At 53.7% G+C, this 14,925-nt stretch overlaps 2 protein-coding genes across 7 annotated transcripts in view; both read left to right on the forward strand.

The window, feature by feature from the left end:
* Positions 1-3,045: 3,045 nt before the first annotated feature.
* On the forward strand, positions 3,046-11,804 carry Opn4 (opsin 4). 2 transcript variants are annotated; one of them, XM_026397028.2, is made up of 9 exons: positions 3,046-3,257; positions 3,373-3,506; positions 3,856-4,059; positions 4,662-4,833; positions 5,174-5,329; positions 6,620-6,727; positions 7,695-7,875; positions 8,972-9,123; positions 11,054-11,804. In XM_026397028.2, coding segments are annotated over exons 1-9 (1,386 nt in total). In that variant the 5' UTR covers positions 3,046-3,255; the 3' UTR covers positions 11,331-11,804. The 2 variants fall into 2 exon arrangements, with proteins under 2 accessions (XP_026252813.2, XP_026252814.1); XM_026397029.2 differs by having other exon boundaries at positions 8,972-9,115; positions 11,054-11,176.
* A 1,993-nt stretch (positions 11,805-13,797) lies between these two features.
* Ldb3 (LIM domain binding 3) overlaps positions 13,798-14,925 on the forward strand; it is a 63,317-nt gene continuing 62,189 nt past the window's right edge. The window contains exons 1-2 of one of the 5 annotated variants that reach the window (XM_026397053.2): positions 13,798-13,939; positions 14,045-14,160. In XM_026397053.2, the coding sequence (XP_026252838.2) occupies positions 14,068-14,160 (93 nt within the window). In that variant the 5' untranslated portion in view covers positions 13,798-13,939; positions 14,045-14,067. The remainder of the gene's footprint in view (positions 13,940-14,044; positions 14,161-14,925) is intronic. The other 4 variants (XM_026397049.2, XM_026397050.2, XM_026397051.2 and 1 more) reach the window with 4 other exon arrangements.

Consider the following 14,925-nt stretch of genomic DNA (forward strand, 5'->3'; position numbering starts at 1 on the left):
CAGATTTTGGGATAGGACCACATCCAGGTTCACCATCCCACAGACAACCATGGGGTTCCTGGGATGGCAGAGGTTGTTCTGTTTTTTTTTTTTTTTTTTTGGTTTTTTGTTTTTTTTGTTTTGTTTTGTTTTTAGTTATAGGTGGACACAATATCTTTATTTTATTTTTATGTGGTGCTGGGGTTTGAACCCAGTGCCTCATGCATGCTAGGTGAGCGCTCTACCTCTGAACCACAACCCCAGCCCCAGAGGCTATTCTTGATGAGCTCAGGGAAGAAAGAAAGCAGGACATATTTAGAGGGGAAGACAAAGTCTTGTGCCAGTGTCCCAGAGCAGAGCTTAGCAATGTCCCCTGAAACATGTACACAATCACACATATCCTTTCTCTCAGGCATACACACATTCATTTCTGCCATCATCAGACCCTGGTGGATAGACACCCAGGGACCTGCATCTGAAGGAGCCAGAAGCAAGCAGCAACTGAGCATGTGCAGCCCCCAGCACTGCTACTTAAAATGGGGAGGGACCCTGTGGCTGTGAGTGGCTGTATCTGTGATACTCATTTCTTTGCACTTCGCTGGACACTGAGCAGCCCCCAGAGCAGCTCTGGCTGTGCCTGCACTGAATGCGGGAGGAGCCAGCAGGTGGAACGCGCAGCAGTGCCAAGGATGGAGGAAAGCTAGGAGGCTGGGCACCACTAAAGTTCTAGCTCCCCATGCCCTTGACTTCTCTGTGAGATCAAACAAGGACCTCAGGATGAACACTACTTCAGGTTCAGACTCACCAGGCCCAGCCCAGGAGCCCACTTTGGGGGCCACCTCAGCTCCACCCAGCATGTGGGACAGCACCCGGAGCAGTGTCTCCAGCCTGGCCCAGCTTCTACCTGCCAGCCCTACGGTAAGCCCGAGGAGCTTGTGCATGCACAGAGCCTTCCCTCCCCACTTTCTACATCTCCTCAAGTGTTTTGACAGCGAGATAGGAAAGGTCTGAGTTCTGCTGTGGGACTTTGGTCATGTCACCAGACCTCTCTGAGCTTGTCCTACACAAATTGGCTGAGAGGAGGGTACAGTGTTCTCTCCTGCAGAGAGCATTAAAGAAACACAAAGGGGCTGGGGTTGTGGCTCAGTGGTAGAACGCTTGCCTACCATGTGTGAGGCACTGGGTTTGATTCTCAGCACTGATTACAAGTAAATAAAATAAAGGTTCATTGACAACTAAAAAGAAAAAGAAACATAAAGGCCCACCCTGACTTGCTTGTGGCTTGCATTCACTTCTTCCAGAAGTTGGCCAGATGCCCTGTGGAGCTTTTCAGAGGGGAAGACATATCCGGGGCCTCAGGATTTGTTCAGGCTACTGTGGAATGTTGGGCAGGAGAGAGAGCAGACCAAATTCCTTCCTGGAAAGGGAATGGATAGGAGAGGTTTTTAAATTCTTTGTACTAAATTCAGAGGGTAATGACCTCCCTGCTGTGACTCTGGGAGACCCACTCCATCTTTGCAAAGGAAGTTCCTTCCCCTTCTCTCTTGCCAGGGATCAAGATCAGCCCTACCCAGCTATGGTATGAGGGAATGCAGCTTCTCCTTTGAACCTTGATAGTGGTGCCCTTCATCTGGGAGGGACAACCTAGGAGATGGCTCTACCTTCTTAAGGTCATCCAAGTCATATCCCTGATTATCGGGCACCTGTCTATCTGTCCAGTCTCCAACAAGTTGCCTAAGCCCACACATAGAAGCCTCACACCTATGGGTTCAGGTTTAGGAAGAACGGCATTTCCATTCCAATTTTGGCCACTAGCTGGCTGTATGGACAAGTGGCTTTGTCATTCTGTACCTCAATTTTTCTACCTGCCCTTCTGGGAACCCTCTTCCTTTTCAGAGACATTTGAAGGTGATGGGAGATAATGTGTGACCTTCATTTCTCTGTCTCTTCATAGGCAACTGGGGCTCAGACTGCTGCCCGGATCCCCTTCCCCACAGTTGATGTTCCAGATCATGCTCACTATACCCTGGGCACGGTGATCCTGCTGGTGGGGCTCACGGGGATGATGGGCAATCTGACAGTCATCTATACGTTCTGCAGGTACCTGATTGATGGAACTGGATCCAGGGCAAGAAGGGTGACCAGAACACAAGGACCAGAACATTGCCCAGCTCTGCCCAGGGTGCTGTTGAGGCTAGCTGGGGGGCCACGGCCAAGCCTTCAATGATCTCAGGTTTCAGGCTTCAATCTTTAAGCTCAGAAAAGGGGGAAAATTAGTCCAAGTAAACTTGAATGGCATATGTCAATTGGGCCCCAGGAATGTCATCTGTTACCCCTAGAATATTGGGTGTCTGACCACTCTGCCCTGTTTTCAGATCACTTCTGCCATCCTGCCCCAGGGGACATCCTCAAGAGCAGCCTTGGGCACAGGATGCTGAGTCCTCAAGCCACTTGGCAACCATCAACCATCGTAGGCTTCTTTCAACCTGTCCTGCTGGCAGGCCAGTGGAGAAGTGAGCACAAATAGTCAGTCCCTGACTCCCCACCAACTAATAAAAGGACAGAGAAAGCCATTTATCCCCTTTGACCTCATTTTTTATTATTATCTGTGAAATGGAGTTGTGACTTCCTCCATGGTGTCCAATGAAGATGAAGTAGGTTTGTGTTTGTGCATTGCCCTGCAAAGGAGTCTTTGAATCCTGACTGTGCACTTACTGAATGTCATGATTGGGAGCAAGTCACTTCATGAGTTAGGGCCTCAGTGCTCTCCTCTGGAAAATGGGAATCATGATGCATCCCTCAGGGGTAGATGCAAAGACAGATGGTGCCAGGAGACAAGGTTTGTGAAGGTGGCTGGCCTGGGTTCACAGTCCTCTGCCCTTTGCCATCCTGAGGATGAGAGCAACAGAGACAGCTGTGCCCAGCAGGGCCTGGGCCAGGCAGGACATTGGAAGAAGGACAAGGAGGGAGCATGAGTTCATGGAAGGCATGGGAGGAGGAGCCTGGGAAGAAGTGCCTGGGGAGACCAGGGCCTGGAGAGGGTTGTCTAAGGAGAAACTGTGAGTCACCCAGAGGGAATCCAGAGGCTGAGAAGAGGAAATGGATGTGACCTGAGAACTGGCCTCCCCTGGGCGATACAGGAGTTTTTGGAGAGAAGTTCTGAGGGAGCTGCCTTGGGGGGTCCCTCTCAGCTGGCACTGCGGGGTCAACTGCTCCTCGGACGGTGCCTGTTGGACAGAGGGCTAGGAGTGTGGCCCAGCAGCACGGCCTGTCTGCATGTATGTGTGTGTGTGTGTGTGTGTGTGTGTGTGTGTGTAGTTGAGGGGTAAGGGAAGCTCCTCACAACTCTGGAGGTATTAGGAAACACCCCCTAACCACTTCCAACCCTCACAGGAGCAGAAGCCTCCGGACCCCTGCCAACATGTTTATTATCAACCTCGCTGTCAGTGACTTCCTCATGTCCTCCACCCAGGCCCCCATCTTCTTCGCCAGCAGTCTCTATAAGCGGTGGCTCTTTGGGGAGGCAGGTAGACACCTGGGGCTCCCTTTGGCTGGAGGGAGGGGGAGGGGTCTGGCATGGGGTTGCCCACTGGGCAGGGTGACCCAGAAGAGGCGATTCCCTTCCTCCTGGGTAAAGAGTGAGCAGCTGCCCTCAATTCCATGAGTGAGTGAGAAGGGAAGATCAGGTTCTAGTCCTGAGTCCTCTGCCAGCCTCAGTCAGATGTGGATGGTAGACAGGGTGGAGAGGGCTCAGGCCTGGTTTCCTGAGAGGTCAGAGAAGGAGCCAAGTTCATCCCATCCCCAGTGCCTCCCTCCACTTGGGTACCTGATTGAATCCCTCCCCCGAGGACTTAGGGAAGAGGGCTGTGCCCACAGGTTGTGAGTTCTATGCCTTCTGTGGGGCTGTCTTTGGCATCTCCTCTATGATAACCCTGACGGCCATCGCCTTGGACCGCTACCTGGTGATCACACGGCCCCTGGCTACCATTGGGATGGCATCCAAGAAGAGGGCAGCATTTTTCCTGCTGGGTGTCTGGTTCTATGCCCTGGCCTGGAGTCTGCCACCCTTTTTTGGCTGGAGTAAGTGTTCTGGTAGAATTTGGGGAGGGGCAGATAGACTGGGAGAGGGGTTAAGGGGAGGTGGGTAAATTTGGGTCAATCAACTGACAGGGGGGACCCAGGGACCTCCTGAGCCCCAAGTCAGATGGGCATTCAGGGGCCATCAATCACTAGCAGCAGGGGAGACTGAGGGCACTCAGTTAGGGGCCAGAGGATCACCTGGACAGTCTGTCCCCAAATACAGGTGTTCTTGAATGTGTAATACCAAGTTTGCAGTGAGTCAGACTAGGCAGGGTCTGGAGTTCGAACCTCAGTGAATAGGAGGGTAAGCAGCAAGGCTCTAGCCCTTGTGAGACAGAGATCAGTGAGCATGACCCTGGGGCTGGAGTGAGGCCTCTGCTGCAGTCTAGCAAAAATGAGCAGCTGTGGGCTTTGCCAGCTGTCCCCTGAGTGGTACCCCTGCCAGAATCACCTTGGGAAGGTCCCTCCACATCCCCCAATTGCCACAGGCTTCCTCACTGCACTGGACAGGGTAGAGGCCCAAATATCACATATGAAGCCCTTGATGGACAAGGAGTCTAGGCAGTGCCACTGAGGAGGCTGAGCACCTGTCCCGCTCACAGGCGCCTATGTGCCTGAGGGGCTGCTGACATCCTGCTCCTGGGACTACATGACCTTCACGCCCTCTGTGCGTGCCTACACCATGCTGCTCGTCTGCTTTGTGTTCTTCCTACCCCTGTTTCTCATCATCTACTGCTACATCTTCATCTTCAGGGCCATCCGGGAGACAGGCCGGTAAGTGACAGCTAACAGAGACCCTGCCCCACCCTCCCGAGTAGTCCCAGCTACTGGTAGGCTAACCTGTGCTTATTGGGTGTGGACGCCTAGAAAAAACTCCAGAGACAAGGTTTATGAGGAGGGAGTTTTAGGCATGTCTGAGGGGACAGAGAAGGTTCTACCCCAGGTAGAACCTCAACAAGGCAGTTGAGAATCAGTGTAATGAGAATTTTCTGGAAGGGATAACCCCCTTCCAAGTGCCCCAGGGATGGATCAGGGAAGCTCCTGACAGCAATCATGATTCTGGTACTCACTGCAATTGGAATGGGGTCAGTTCAAGAATACACACCCTTCCCAGGGCCTGTGAGGGCTGTGGCGAGTCCCCACGACGGCGGCGGCAGTGGCAGAGGATGCAGAGTGAGTGGAAGGTGGCCAAGATCGCGCTGCTGGTCATCCTTCTCTTCATAGTCTCCTGGGCCCCCTACTCCATTGTGGCCCTGGTGGCCTTTGCTGGGTGAGCAGGAGCTAAGGGGTTGGGACAGGGGTTGAAGGTGTGGGAAGGGAAAGGGACCCCTGGATGGCCTCTCCCCGCAAGCCCAGCCTGAGCCAGCCATCCTCACACCCTAAGTCCAGCCTCCAAGTCTTATTCTTTTCCCAACCAAGGGTCTCTACCCAGCTCCAAGGCATATGCTGGAGGAACTCTGGGCCACCCCCAGATTCAGCCAGAGGGCCTGCCAATCCCCTTGGGAACATACAGCTCTCCTTGAGCTTCTGGTCTCCTCTATCTGGGCTGTGGGCATCCTACTTGGATCCCTAAGAGGTGCCCTATAGTCCTTTTTAACTAGAGTCTGGGACTTTAGCATCTATAGTAGCATGAGTATAGGCTAGACTTCAGAAACACTTTTGTGACATGGAGAGTTATGAAACCTTGGAAGTGTTCAGCTATGGACCTTTTTGTGTATGGATGGCCTGGTCCCTTTGAAGAGCCTACTGTGAGTTTTCTCTAAGAAAGACAGGAGAGCCAGGTGTAAGGGTGCATGCCTCTAATCCCAGTAGCTCAGGAGGCTGAGTCAGGAGAATCGCAAGTTCAAAGCCAGCCTCAGCAACTTAGAGAGGCCCTAAGCAACTTAGAGAGACCCTGTCTCAAACTAAAAATTATTTTTTTTTTAAGAAAGGGCTGGGGGGCTGGGGTTGTAGCTCAGTGGTAGAGTGCTTGCTTAGCACACGTGAGACCCTAGGTTTGATCCTCAGCACCACTTAAAAATAAATAAATAAATAAAAATAAAGATATTGTGTCCATCTACAACTAAAAAAATATTTTAAAAAGAAAAAGAAAGGGCTGGAGATCTGGCTCAGTGTTTAAGTGCCCCTAGGTTCAATCCCCAGAACAAAAAAAAAAAAAAAGAAGGAGGAGCAGGCACAGAAGGTGGAAGAGGAAAGATAGGAGAGCAAGTGGGCATCAGGGTGAGGCTGGGGTATGGGAAGAGCTGTGTAGATGGGTCAATGGAGAGCACCAGGAGATATTGTCAGCAGCACAGGCTCTAAGATAGTGGGACTTGGTGAATCATCCCCAGCTAACCCTGGCATATCTTTCTCCCAGAGACCCATCCTCAACCATCTCTACTAGCTTCCCCCCTGTCCACTTTAGTCCAGAATTCTCCCTGATACAGGGCTGACCCAGCTGTGTTGGTTTGGGGTGGGCTGGGGTTTGGGCCTTGGCAAGATCTGACTCAGAGGAAGAAGATTGATGGGGGAAAACCAACTGGGGAGAAGGATGGAGGGCCACATATCTTCTCTGTCCTAGGTATGCACACCTCCTGACTCCCTACATGAGCTCAGTGCCGGCTGTTATCGCCAAGGCCTCTGCCATCCACAACCCCATCATTTATGCTATCATCCACCCCAAGTACAGGTATGGCCCATCTCCAGGCCTCCAGGGCCCCACCTATGGGCATGGAAGGCCTGGGCCTGCAGATGCAGCAGAAGTCTGTCATCTGTCTTGTCTCTTGTATGTACTTTGGGTGGGGGCCGTGAGCTGCCAGGAGCAGACAACAACAGTGGGTGGGGTCTGGAGTTGGTATGACCCTCTCCTATCTCAGTTTCCAAGAGGGCTGTTTGGAGGAATATCAAGTCTTCTTGGGCAGTGTCCAATCCTAATTAGGGGGTTGAGCTTACCTCATTGGAGCTGGGTCATAAGGCATCTAGGGTGGCAACTCAACATTGCTGTCCCTATTAAGACAAGACCCCAGACACAAGAGCCTGAAGAGAAGCCAGCAGGGAGCACTTGGCTTCACCTCAAGGGCCCTGGCAGGGTCTTTGGGGTGGTTGTGGCCAGTGCATGCTCTGCTATGAGCAATGAGGCACTTTTTCTATGGGACTTTCAGTGTTTCTTTTAGCCTGGAAGTTTCTATCACACAGCTCCCTCTGAAAAAGTGAACTGCAAGACCCAACCGGTCCATCCTAAGCACTCAGGAGTGTCCCTGATCCCCACTTTCAGAGATATGGCTTAAGCCAGCCACATGTGGGCTGGAACCAACATTCACCTGAATGAACCTGCTACTCTAAGACTCTCTTTCCTCACCTACCACCCAGGGTCTGTCTATCCTCACCTACCAGGGTCTGTCTTTCCTCACCTACCACCCCAGGGTCTGTCTATCCATCCCACCATTCTGTAAGCCCACTGGTCTCCTTCTCCCAGCCTCTGTCTGCCTCATCATTCAGCTTCTGTCTGTCCATCTTCATTGCCTCCCATGACTCCCAGTGACTGCCTGTCTGTTCCCATCACCCAGTGTCTGTTTATCCACCAACCTTAGCCATGTTTCAGTCTGTCTGTCCTTCCCTTACCTCTTGTGTCCCTAACCAGATGTGTGGCCCTGCAGGATGGCCATCTCCCAGAACCTGCCCTTCCTGAAGAAGCTGCTAGGTGTGTCCAGCCAGCATGGCCGTCCATCCCTCAGCTACCGCTCTACCCACCGCTCCACTCTGATCAGCCATGCCTCCGAAGTCAGCTGGATCTCTGGACGGAGGCGCCAGGAGTCCCTGGGTTCTGAGAGTGAGGTGGTAAGGATGCTGAACAATAGCTGGCTGGCACCTCACCACCCCTTCCTCTACCAGCCCTAAGGCTCTGGGAAGGCCACATGCCCTGGAAGAACTGCCACTGAGACTGAGAGACCTCCAGTACATCATCTTCCAAGACAGGCAGGGTCACTGGGGCCAGAGAAGGGATGAGCAGCAAGTCTAGTCTGAAAACTGGTCTTCCAACTCCAAGAGGTCTCTTTTTCCATGCTGTCAAGACTGAAAAAATTAGTATTTGGGGCTCTAAATAGGCATCTAGAGACAAAGCCAGCTCAGGGGCCTCATTCCTCAGCATTAAGTCCCCTCACCCTGGGCACCTTGAAGAGCCACAGGAAAGGGAAGGAGGAGCATTGGCCATGGAGTCAGGGAACTGACCTGGAGATTGAGCTTATCTCATCCTCACGATGTGAGCCTGGGCGGGTCCCTCACCCCTCTGAGCCTCTGCATCCTCCCTGGAAAGGGTGAATAGTCTTTCTATTCACAGTGACTAGAAGATTGTGGTGTGCCCATATCTGGGTGCTGATTTGACGGTTAATGTTGGTCTTTGGAGCCTCCAGCCCATCAGCCCTCCCCAGGGCCTGGATCTGTGGGAGCCCTAAATGTTGCCAGGAGAGCTCCCCAAGGCTCTAGCCAGGTTCCTCCATCCTTCTGCCTCCAGGGCCCACTGTGGCTCTCACCAAGAACTGCTATGGACAGACTAGATGGACAGTGATCTCCCTCCACTGTCCCATCTTTGAGGGTCTCTATTAAGGAGATGAGGGAGGAGTTGTCAGGGTCCCTTTCCTGAACCTCTGTAGTGAAGAATAAATAAGTCTAATTTATTAACAGAGGCCTAGACCCTCATGAAGACCACCCATCCACCCCAAAATCTGAACACCAACATGCTTGGGAAGGTGTGTGTGTGTAAGTGCGTGCCAGCACACGCCCACACTTAGCACAGGCACACGTAGTTTGCTATCAATATGTGTGGATATATTTGAATATGTGTGGGGAAGGTCAAGAAGGACCTGAGAGGAACAGGGGAGGGACAAGATGCAGAGTGTCCTTCTCACCTCACAGTTGCCTCTCCCACTTCCCCCAGGGCTGGACAGACACGGAGGCAGCAGCTGCATGGGGGGCTGCCCAGCAAATGAATGGATGGTCCCTCTGTGGTCAGATCCTGGAGGATGAGGAAGCCACAGCCCCTTCCAGGTCCCAAGGACAGGAAGCTGAGACTTTCAGGAAGGTGATTGGGTATAGTACCTGCCAATCTGTAAAGATGTGGGAAGTAGGGGCAAGTAGCCCAGGGAATGGCCTGGAAGGGGGACTTGTTCTTGTGGGCAGGGCCAATGCCCTGTGGGAATCACCCACCCCTACCCCATACACCCCAGTTTTCCCCTTGCCTGCTAGGGGGTCCCCGTGACTCCAGGACTTCCTGAGCAGGGTCTATATGGTCTGTGACTATTCTTGGGTGTGTCTGGGTAACTATCTATGTACACATTTAGCAGGCGGTGCTGTTGGCTATGTAGTGCCATGACAGACATATGCACACGTGTATATAAATGCATATATCCATGAAGGTATGTGGTCTGTAGCTGGCAGAGCACAACTTGTGCATATGTGTGACCATGTGCCCAGCATATGCTTTCTGTCACTGTAAGACCTCAGGACACACAACTGAACATGTCCCCATGTGTCTTCTGTGTTTGCGTGTGACTAAGTGTGGATGGTATGCATCTCTCTGTGTGATTTCAAGACTGGACGTACCTGGGGGGAGAGGCTACAAGCTGTGTATGTGCTCACCACAAACGCCCTGAGATCAGGATGTCACCCAGAATACTTGTGGCTATTAAAAGAAGGCCAGCTGTCAGCCCAAGTGCCTATGGAACGGAATGTCGATGGCGATTAGAGAAGGCCATATTCTGGAACGTTGGAAATTCCGTTTGCACAGGCGCCCTGGGCAGCCCCTCCTCCCTCAGCTGACAGCTCCCTGCCCTGCCCTTCTCTCACCCCCTTCTCTCAACCCACCAGTTGACTCCTGGGCACTCTCGGGCTTCCCTAGTCAGTCCAAGACCTCAGATGCATTCCTGCCTGCCTTTCTCATGTGGTTTCTCTGTGTGATTATGAGAGGGGAGCCCAGGGCTACTCTCTGAAGTTGGGGAGCCCCTGTTTTTCCCAGCACTCTCCTGAGAAGAACCCCACCCTGTCTTAGAGCTCAAGCACTGTGTATAACCATGGAGACCAGAACAAAAGCCTGGCAGTGACCCCCAGGCTGGCAGGGCAGTAATGAAAGACACAGTTCCCATCCTGGGTGGAGACTGGGCTGGGCTGGGGCGCTGGGCACGGAGAGCTGGCCATCAGCAGTCACCAAACACGCGTGATAAGTGCTGCCATGGAATTATGAGCACGCAGTGTGCTGAGAGCAGAGGCAGGTCCCTGAGGCTCCCCAGGGAAGGTGAAGGTGAAGTAGGGATCTCCAGCCTGGGGGTAGGGAGGGAGCTCTGTGCCATCCTGGTCAAGGAAACAGCCTTGACCTCCTGTGTGAAGGCAGGAGGATGCATGGGAGGGATTCAGTGTGTCTTGGGAAAGGATAGTTCTTTGTGACCCTAGAACCAGCCAGACAGACCCTGCAGATGGCAGAGGGGATGTAGCAGAAGGGAAAAGTGGCAGGAAATGGTAGGAATAGGGGTCTGTGGGGTCCCTAAATCTGCCCCTAGGAGACAAGAAACCCAGCGAGGGGCGTGGTCACTTTGTAGGGTAGCCAGGACCCTCCGCAAAGTCCCGGAAGGGTGGAATTGAGTGGAGTGAGCCTGCAGGGTGAAGCTTCGGAGGAAGCCACAAGGCAGGCAAGCAGCGACTCCGAGCAGCAGGGGTGACAGGAGCTGCCAGAGCCCACACATATGCAGGAGGAGTGTTCAGAAGGGAGAAATTGAAGGGTGAGAGTGGGCAGGAACCCAGTCCAGACCCCAGGAGCCCGAGCCTGGAGGATATCCTGCAGACAGCCTTAGACTTTTCTGCTCTTTCTCTGAGACGTGGTCCTTGAGAAGGCCCAACCCCAAACTGGAATGCAACCTGGCCCTTCCACTCAACCTCCTGCACCTCTCAGTGACACAGAGGATCATTGGGAGACTGTTCCCCTTAGGAGGCTTCTCGGGCTAAACGGATGTTTGCTGTTTGTTTTCAGACCAAGGGGCAGCTCCCCAGCCTGTGCTCCAGGATGTAGGACGCCCATTGGTTCTCTCTTTCTTCTGGGACGTGTCTGGCCCTGTCACACCCTCTCACACACACAGACCCAGGATTACGCCTGGAGCCTGCAGGCTTTCAAAATGGCCCTGTTGCCTGTGCTGTACTGGATTCACAGTCCCAGCCCCACATCCTCTCCCCACACCACAAAACTACTGCCTTGCAATGTGGTCTACACCCGCTTCTCAGCTCAGCAGCCACACCCGGGCTCAGTCTGAAGAATGTATACACAGGCCTTCTTCCTTCCGGCAGTCATCCTCCTCTCCTGAAATGCTGTGTGCTGCGATTGTCCAGGCCGTGACAATGGTGATGGCTCCAGAGAACACACCAGCTATTTATGAGCCAAGCATCTTGGCCAGTCTGTGCATCCAGGCTGGGCATTTCACTGGTCCCGGGAAGCCAGAGCATCTCCCACTGCCAGTGGCTGAAGCTAAACACAGACCTTACTTTGTGCACTGAAAATGCTCCCTCACCTCCTGCTTCTCCCTCTCCCAGCACAAGGCTCCCTGCAGCCCACACTCCCCTCCCCTACTCACAGGCACCAATGAGCACCTCTCCCATAGGTACCTATTTGCATGCGCACCAAGCACATTTGTCCACACCCTGCCCCTATGGTTTGTTTCATATCAGTGCTTTAATTTCATCCCAGGGCAGTGTGATTCTGACAGGGTAAAAGAAAATAAAAAAGCAGAGAAGATCTTGTCTGACAAATATGGTGTCTACCTACTGGTCTGTGATGGGAGAGAGAGCTGGGACCTGACCTTGAAGGGCCCAGCAGCTTCTTTCCTCCCCTCTCCCATCCCCCACTTCCACTCCTGAAAGCTCATCTCAAACGGCAGGGGGGCAGAGTAGAGGAGGGACAAAGACCAGACATGGCCCATCCCCACTCCCCAATGAGCTACTGAGCTCCGCCTAGCCTGTGGGTACCAGCTGCTCTCCAGCTGGCTTTGGGTCTCCCAGGGGAGGCAGATGGAGGGAGGTTGGCCTTCCCCTTTAAGAGCATCCTCCCACTACCCTCCCTTCCCTCAGAGGCCGAGGCCAGCATCAGAGTCCAGAGAAAGAGCCTGCAGCTCCAGGTACAGCTTTGCCCAACCCCATACAGGGTCAGCTCTTTCCTTTCCCCATGTGGTCATGCCCTGCTGCTAGGTCCTCTCCAGCCTCGTAGGATGGATACCCCTAAGAAAGGGACAAAGCTGGAGTTAGGAATGGATGGCATGGGGCCTGGGGGGTAGGGAATGATATGAAAGAAGCATTGGGGGCTGATCTTCTGGGCCAGGACAGGCAAGACTGCAGGATACAGGGCAGAGACGGTAGTAAAGTGGGGGTAAAGAACACAGGTCCCTTCCTAGCTTCTTCCATTTGCTATTTTTGTGACCTTGGGCAAATTGTCCTGTATCATGGGCATTCCTCCCGTGCACTTTGTGTCTGCCAGGCCTGGGACGTGAGGCTGGGGTGTTGGCAGCAGGGAAATTGCTCACACCCTGGCTGCAAAGTTCTCAGAGCAAGCCCAAGTTAGAGCTCTGAGAGGGCCAGGAACCAACCAACCTGGTTGTCTTCCCTGAGCCTCAGTTTCCCCAGCTGGGGAACCAGGGAGAGATTTGATCTATCTCCAGACCACATGGGGCCTGAATTCTCTCTTGGGGCAGGGCTTCTAGGAGTATCTTGACCCAAAGACCACACTGGCAGGAGTCCTGAGGGGCCAAGGCCCCCATCCAGAACACAGTGTCTCTAGAGTATGGGCTGAACATGCCATACATGCTTCCCCTCCCTGCCCATTCTGGCCTTGTGTCCTAGCAGCTGAGCAAATGGCATCTCTTTCCCTCCTCCCTGCCTCCTGCCATTCCTGCGTAAAGGGCACGGGGCCTGGCGTGCAATGCTGGCAGCTGGACCTTTCCATGCTACTGTCAAGTTTTCCAGGGCACAAATGAGACAGGAGAGCCAGGAATAACCAGCTGAGCCCCCAGAGGGTCTGGAGCCGGTGGGCCTGACCCAGATCTGCCTTCAGAACCTGTGCCAACATGGGGTGGGCAGGGCCCCAGGTTCCTGGGCCAGGGCTTTGGGGAGGTGCCTGCAGCCACTAGAAGCTCATTATCTGGCATGAATGCCTTTAGAATTAGCCCAGGCTCCACTGTGGCCCAGGTCCATTCTCTATGTGACCTTGGAGAAGTCATTTAACTTCTCAGAGCCTTGGCTCCTACAGGCTAAAGTGGCAGCCTCTTAGGATCCTAGGGATAATAGTGTAAAGAGCCCTGTGCTGAGTTTGGCCATGCCCAGAGGTTCTGCTATTACAAGATCATTTTTATGGCTGGCTAGTCCCAGGGCCAATCACTGGTCTTCTGAATTGAAACTTTTTCCAGACCAGCTAGAGAGGGAGTTCAATTCTAGGCACACAGGACCCATACTGGATAAGGCAGTATATCAGAGTCCTCACCAGGGAGCACAGAGCAGCAGAACTCCTGCCTGAGGGAGATTGGCCCAAGCCTCCTGGGCCAGGGATGGACCCAGAGAGAGGGACTTGGGCTCTTCATAGGGCAAAGGGGAGAAAGGAGGCAAGAACATTGTCATCAACCTGACCGGTCCTCTCTTCCTGATCCCTGGTCGGGGGGGTCTGGGTGCTGGACACCCCTCCCCAGGGGCTATATTAGCTGCGTGAGTCACAGTGGACCTGGCTGGGAGGCCACAGGCGGGCGGGCACAGTGTAGGGTTACAGTCCATTTATGGGCGCAGCAAGGGCAGATATCAGTGTCGATGGCATTCGCTCCCAGCTATTCTTAGGAGCCTCCCAGGAGCTCTGCACAGCCTGTCTAGGCAGCAAGGGGCAGAGCAGGCAAGGCCGGGGACTGGGGGGTCGGGCAGGGCAGAGGCAGAGGTGTGGGCTGGGGAGGTGGGGTGCATGAGTTTCCCCTCAGTTAATACTTTTTACCCTTTGCAGAGGCAGCCACTATCAGCACCAGCATGTCTTACAGTGTGACTCTGACCGGGCCCGGGCCCTGGGGCTTCCGTCTGCAGGGAGGCAAGGACTTCAACATGCCCCTCACTATCTCCAGGGTGAGTGCACACTGCTCATGGCCTGGCACCCCAAGGGGCAAGGCACACTCAGAAGAGGGCACGTATGTACATCTGTCTGTCTGTCCTCCCCAGACTCTTGGAAAACAGAGCATACCCTATCCCCTGTCTGAGGGTTCCGACAGAACTGATCTCCTAGTCTTGGCCACCAGTGGTGTTTGCCCACCTGAGCCTGTCCCTGAGAATTTGCCCACTAGAGTGTGACATCATGGGCAGGTGTTGGGTGTTTTGAGCAGAGAAGGAAATGCTGAGTTTGCAGGGTGGGCGGGCAGGTGGACAGAGCGTACAGTGCCTTCTCTGGCAGGGCAGGCTCTGGGTGCCCCCAAGCCTAAAGTCCCTCCCTAAAGTCCCAAAGTTTGTAGATGCTTTGGGAAAGAGCATGTAATGGGTGGGTGGATGGATGGATAGACAGACTGCTGCCCCTGCTGCCCTGCTGTTGTGATGTGGAGGCAGGCTTGTTACTGAGTTCCAGCACCAATTCCATTCGAGTCCCTCTTCTCCTGCTACCATGGGCCAGTCAGGGACCCTGCACCAGCTGGATCATGGCTCTAGACCTTCATCCCTCACTGGTCCAGGGCTTGCCTGATCCTCCTGCCTGTCTAGTGTCTCCCCGGCCCCAGATTTACCTGGAGAGATGGCCCCTTGGCCCTGCAGTGTCTGGTAGGCATAGGACAGAACATTGTGGGTTGGGAGGTCCACCACTCTCTTCCAGCTGGAGACACTGAAGCCCAGAGAGGCTAAAACTAG

This window comes from Urocitellus parryii, chromosome 5 (assembly GCF_045843805.1).
Source record: "Urocitellus parryii isolate mUroPar1 chromosome 5, mUroPar1.hap1, whole genome shotgun sequence".
Taxonomy (NCBI): domain Eukaryota; kingdom Metazoa; phylum Chordata; class Mammalia; order Rodentia; family Sciuridae; genus Urocitellus; species Urocitellus parryii.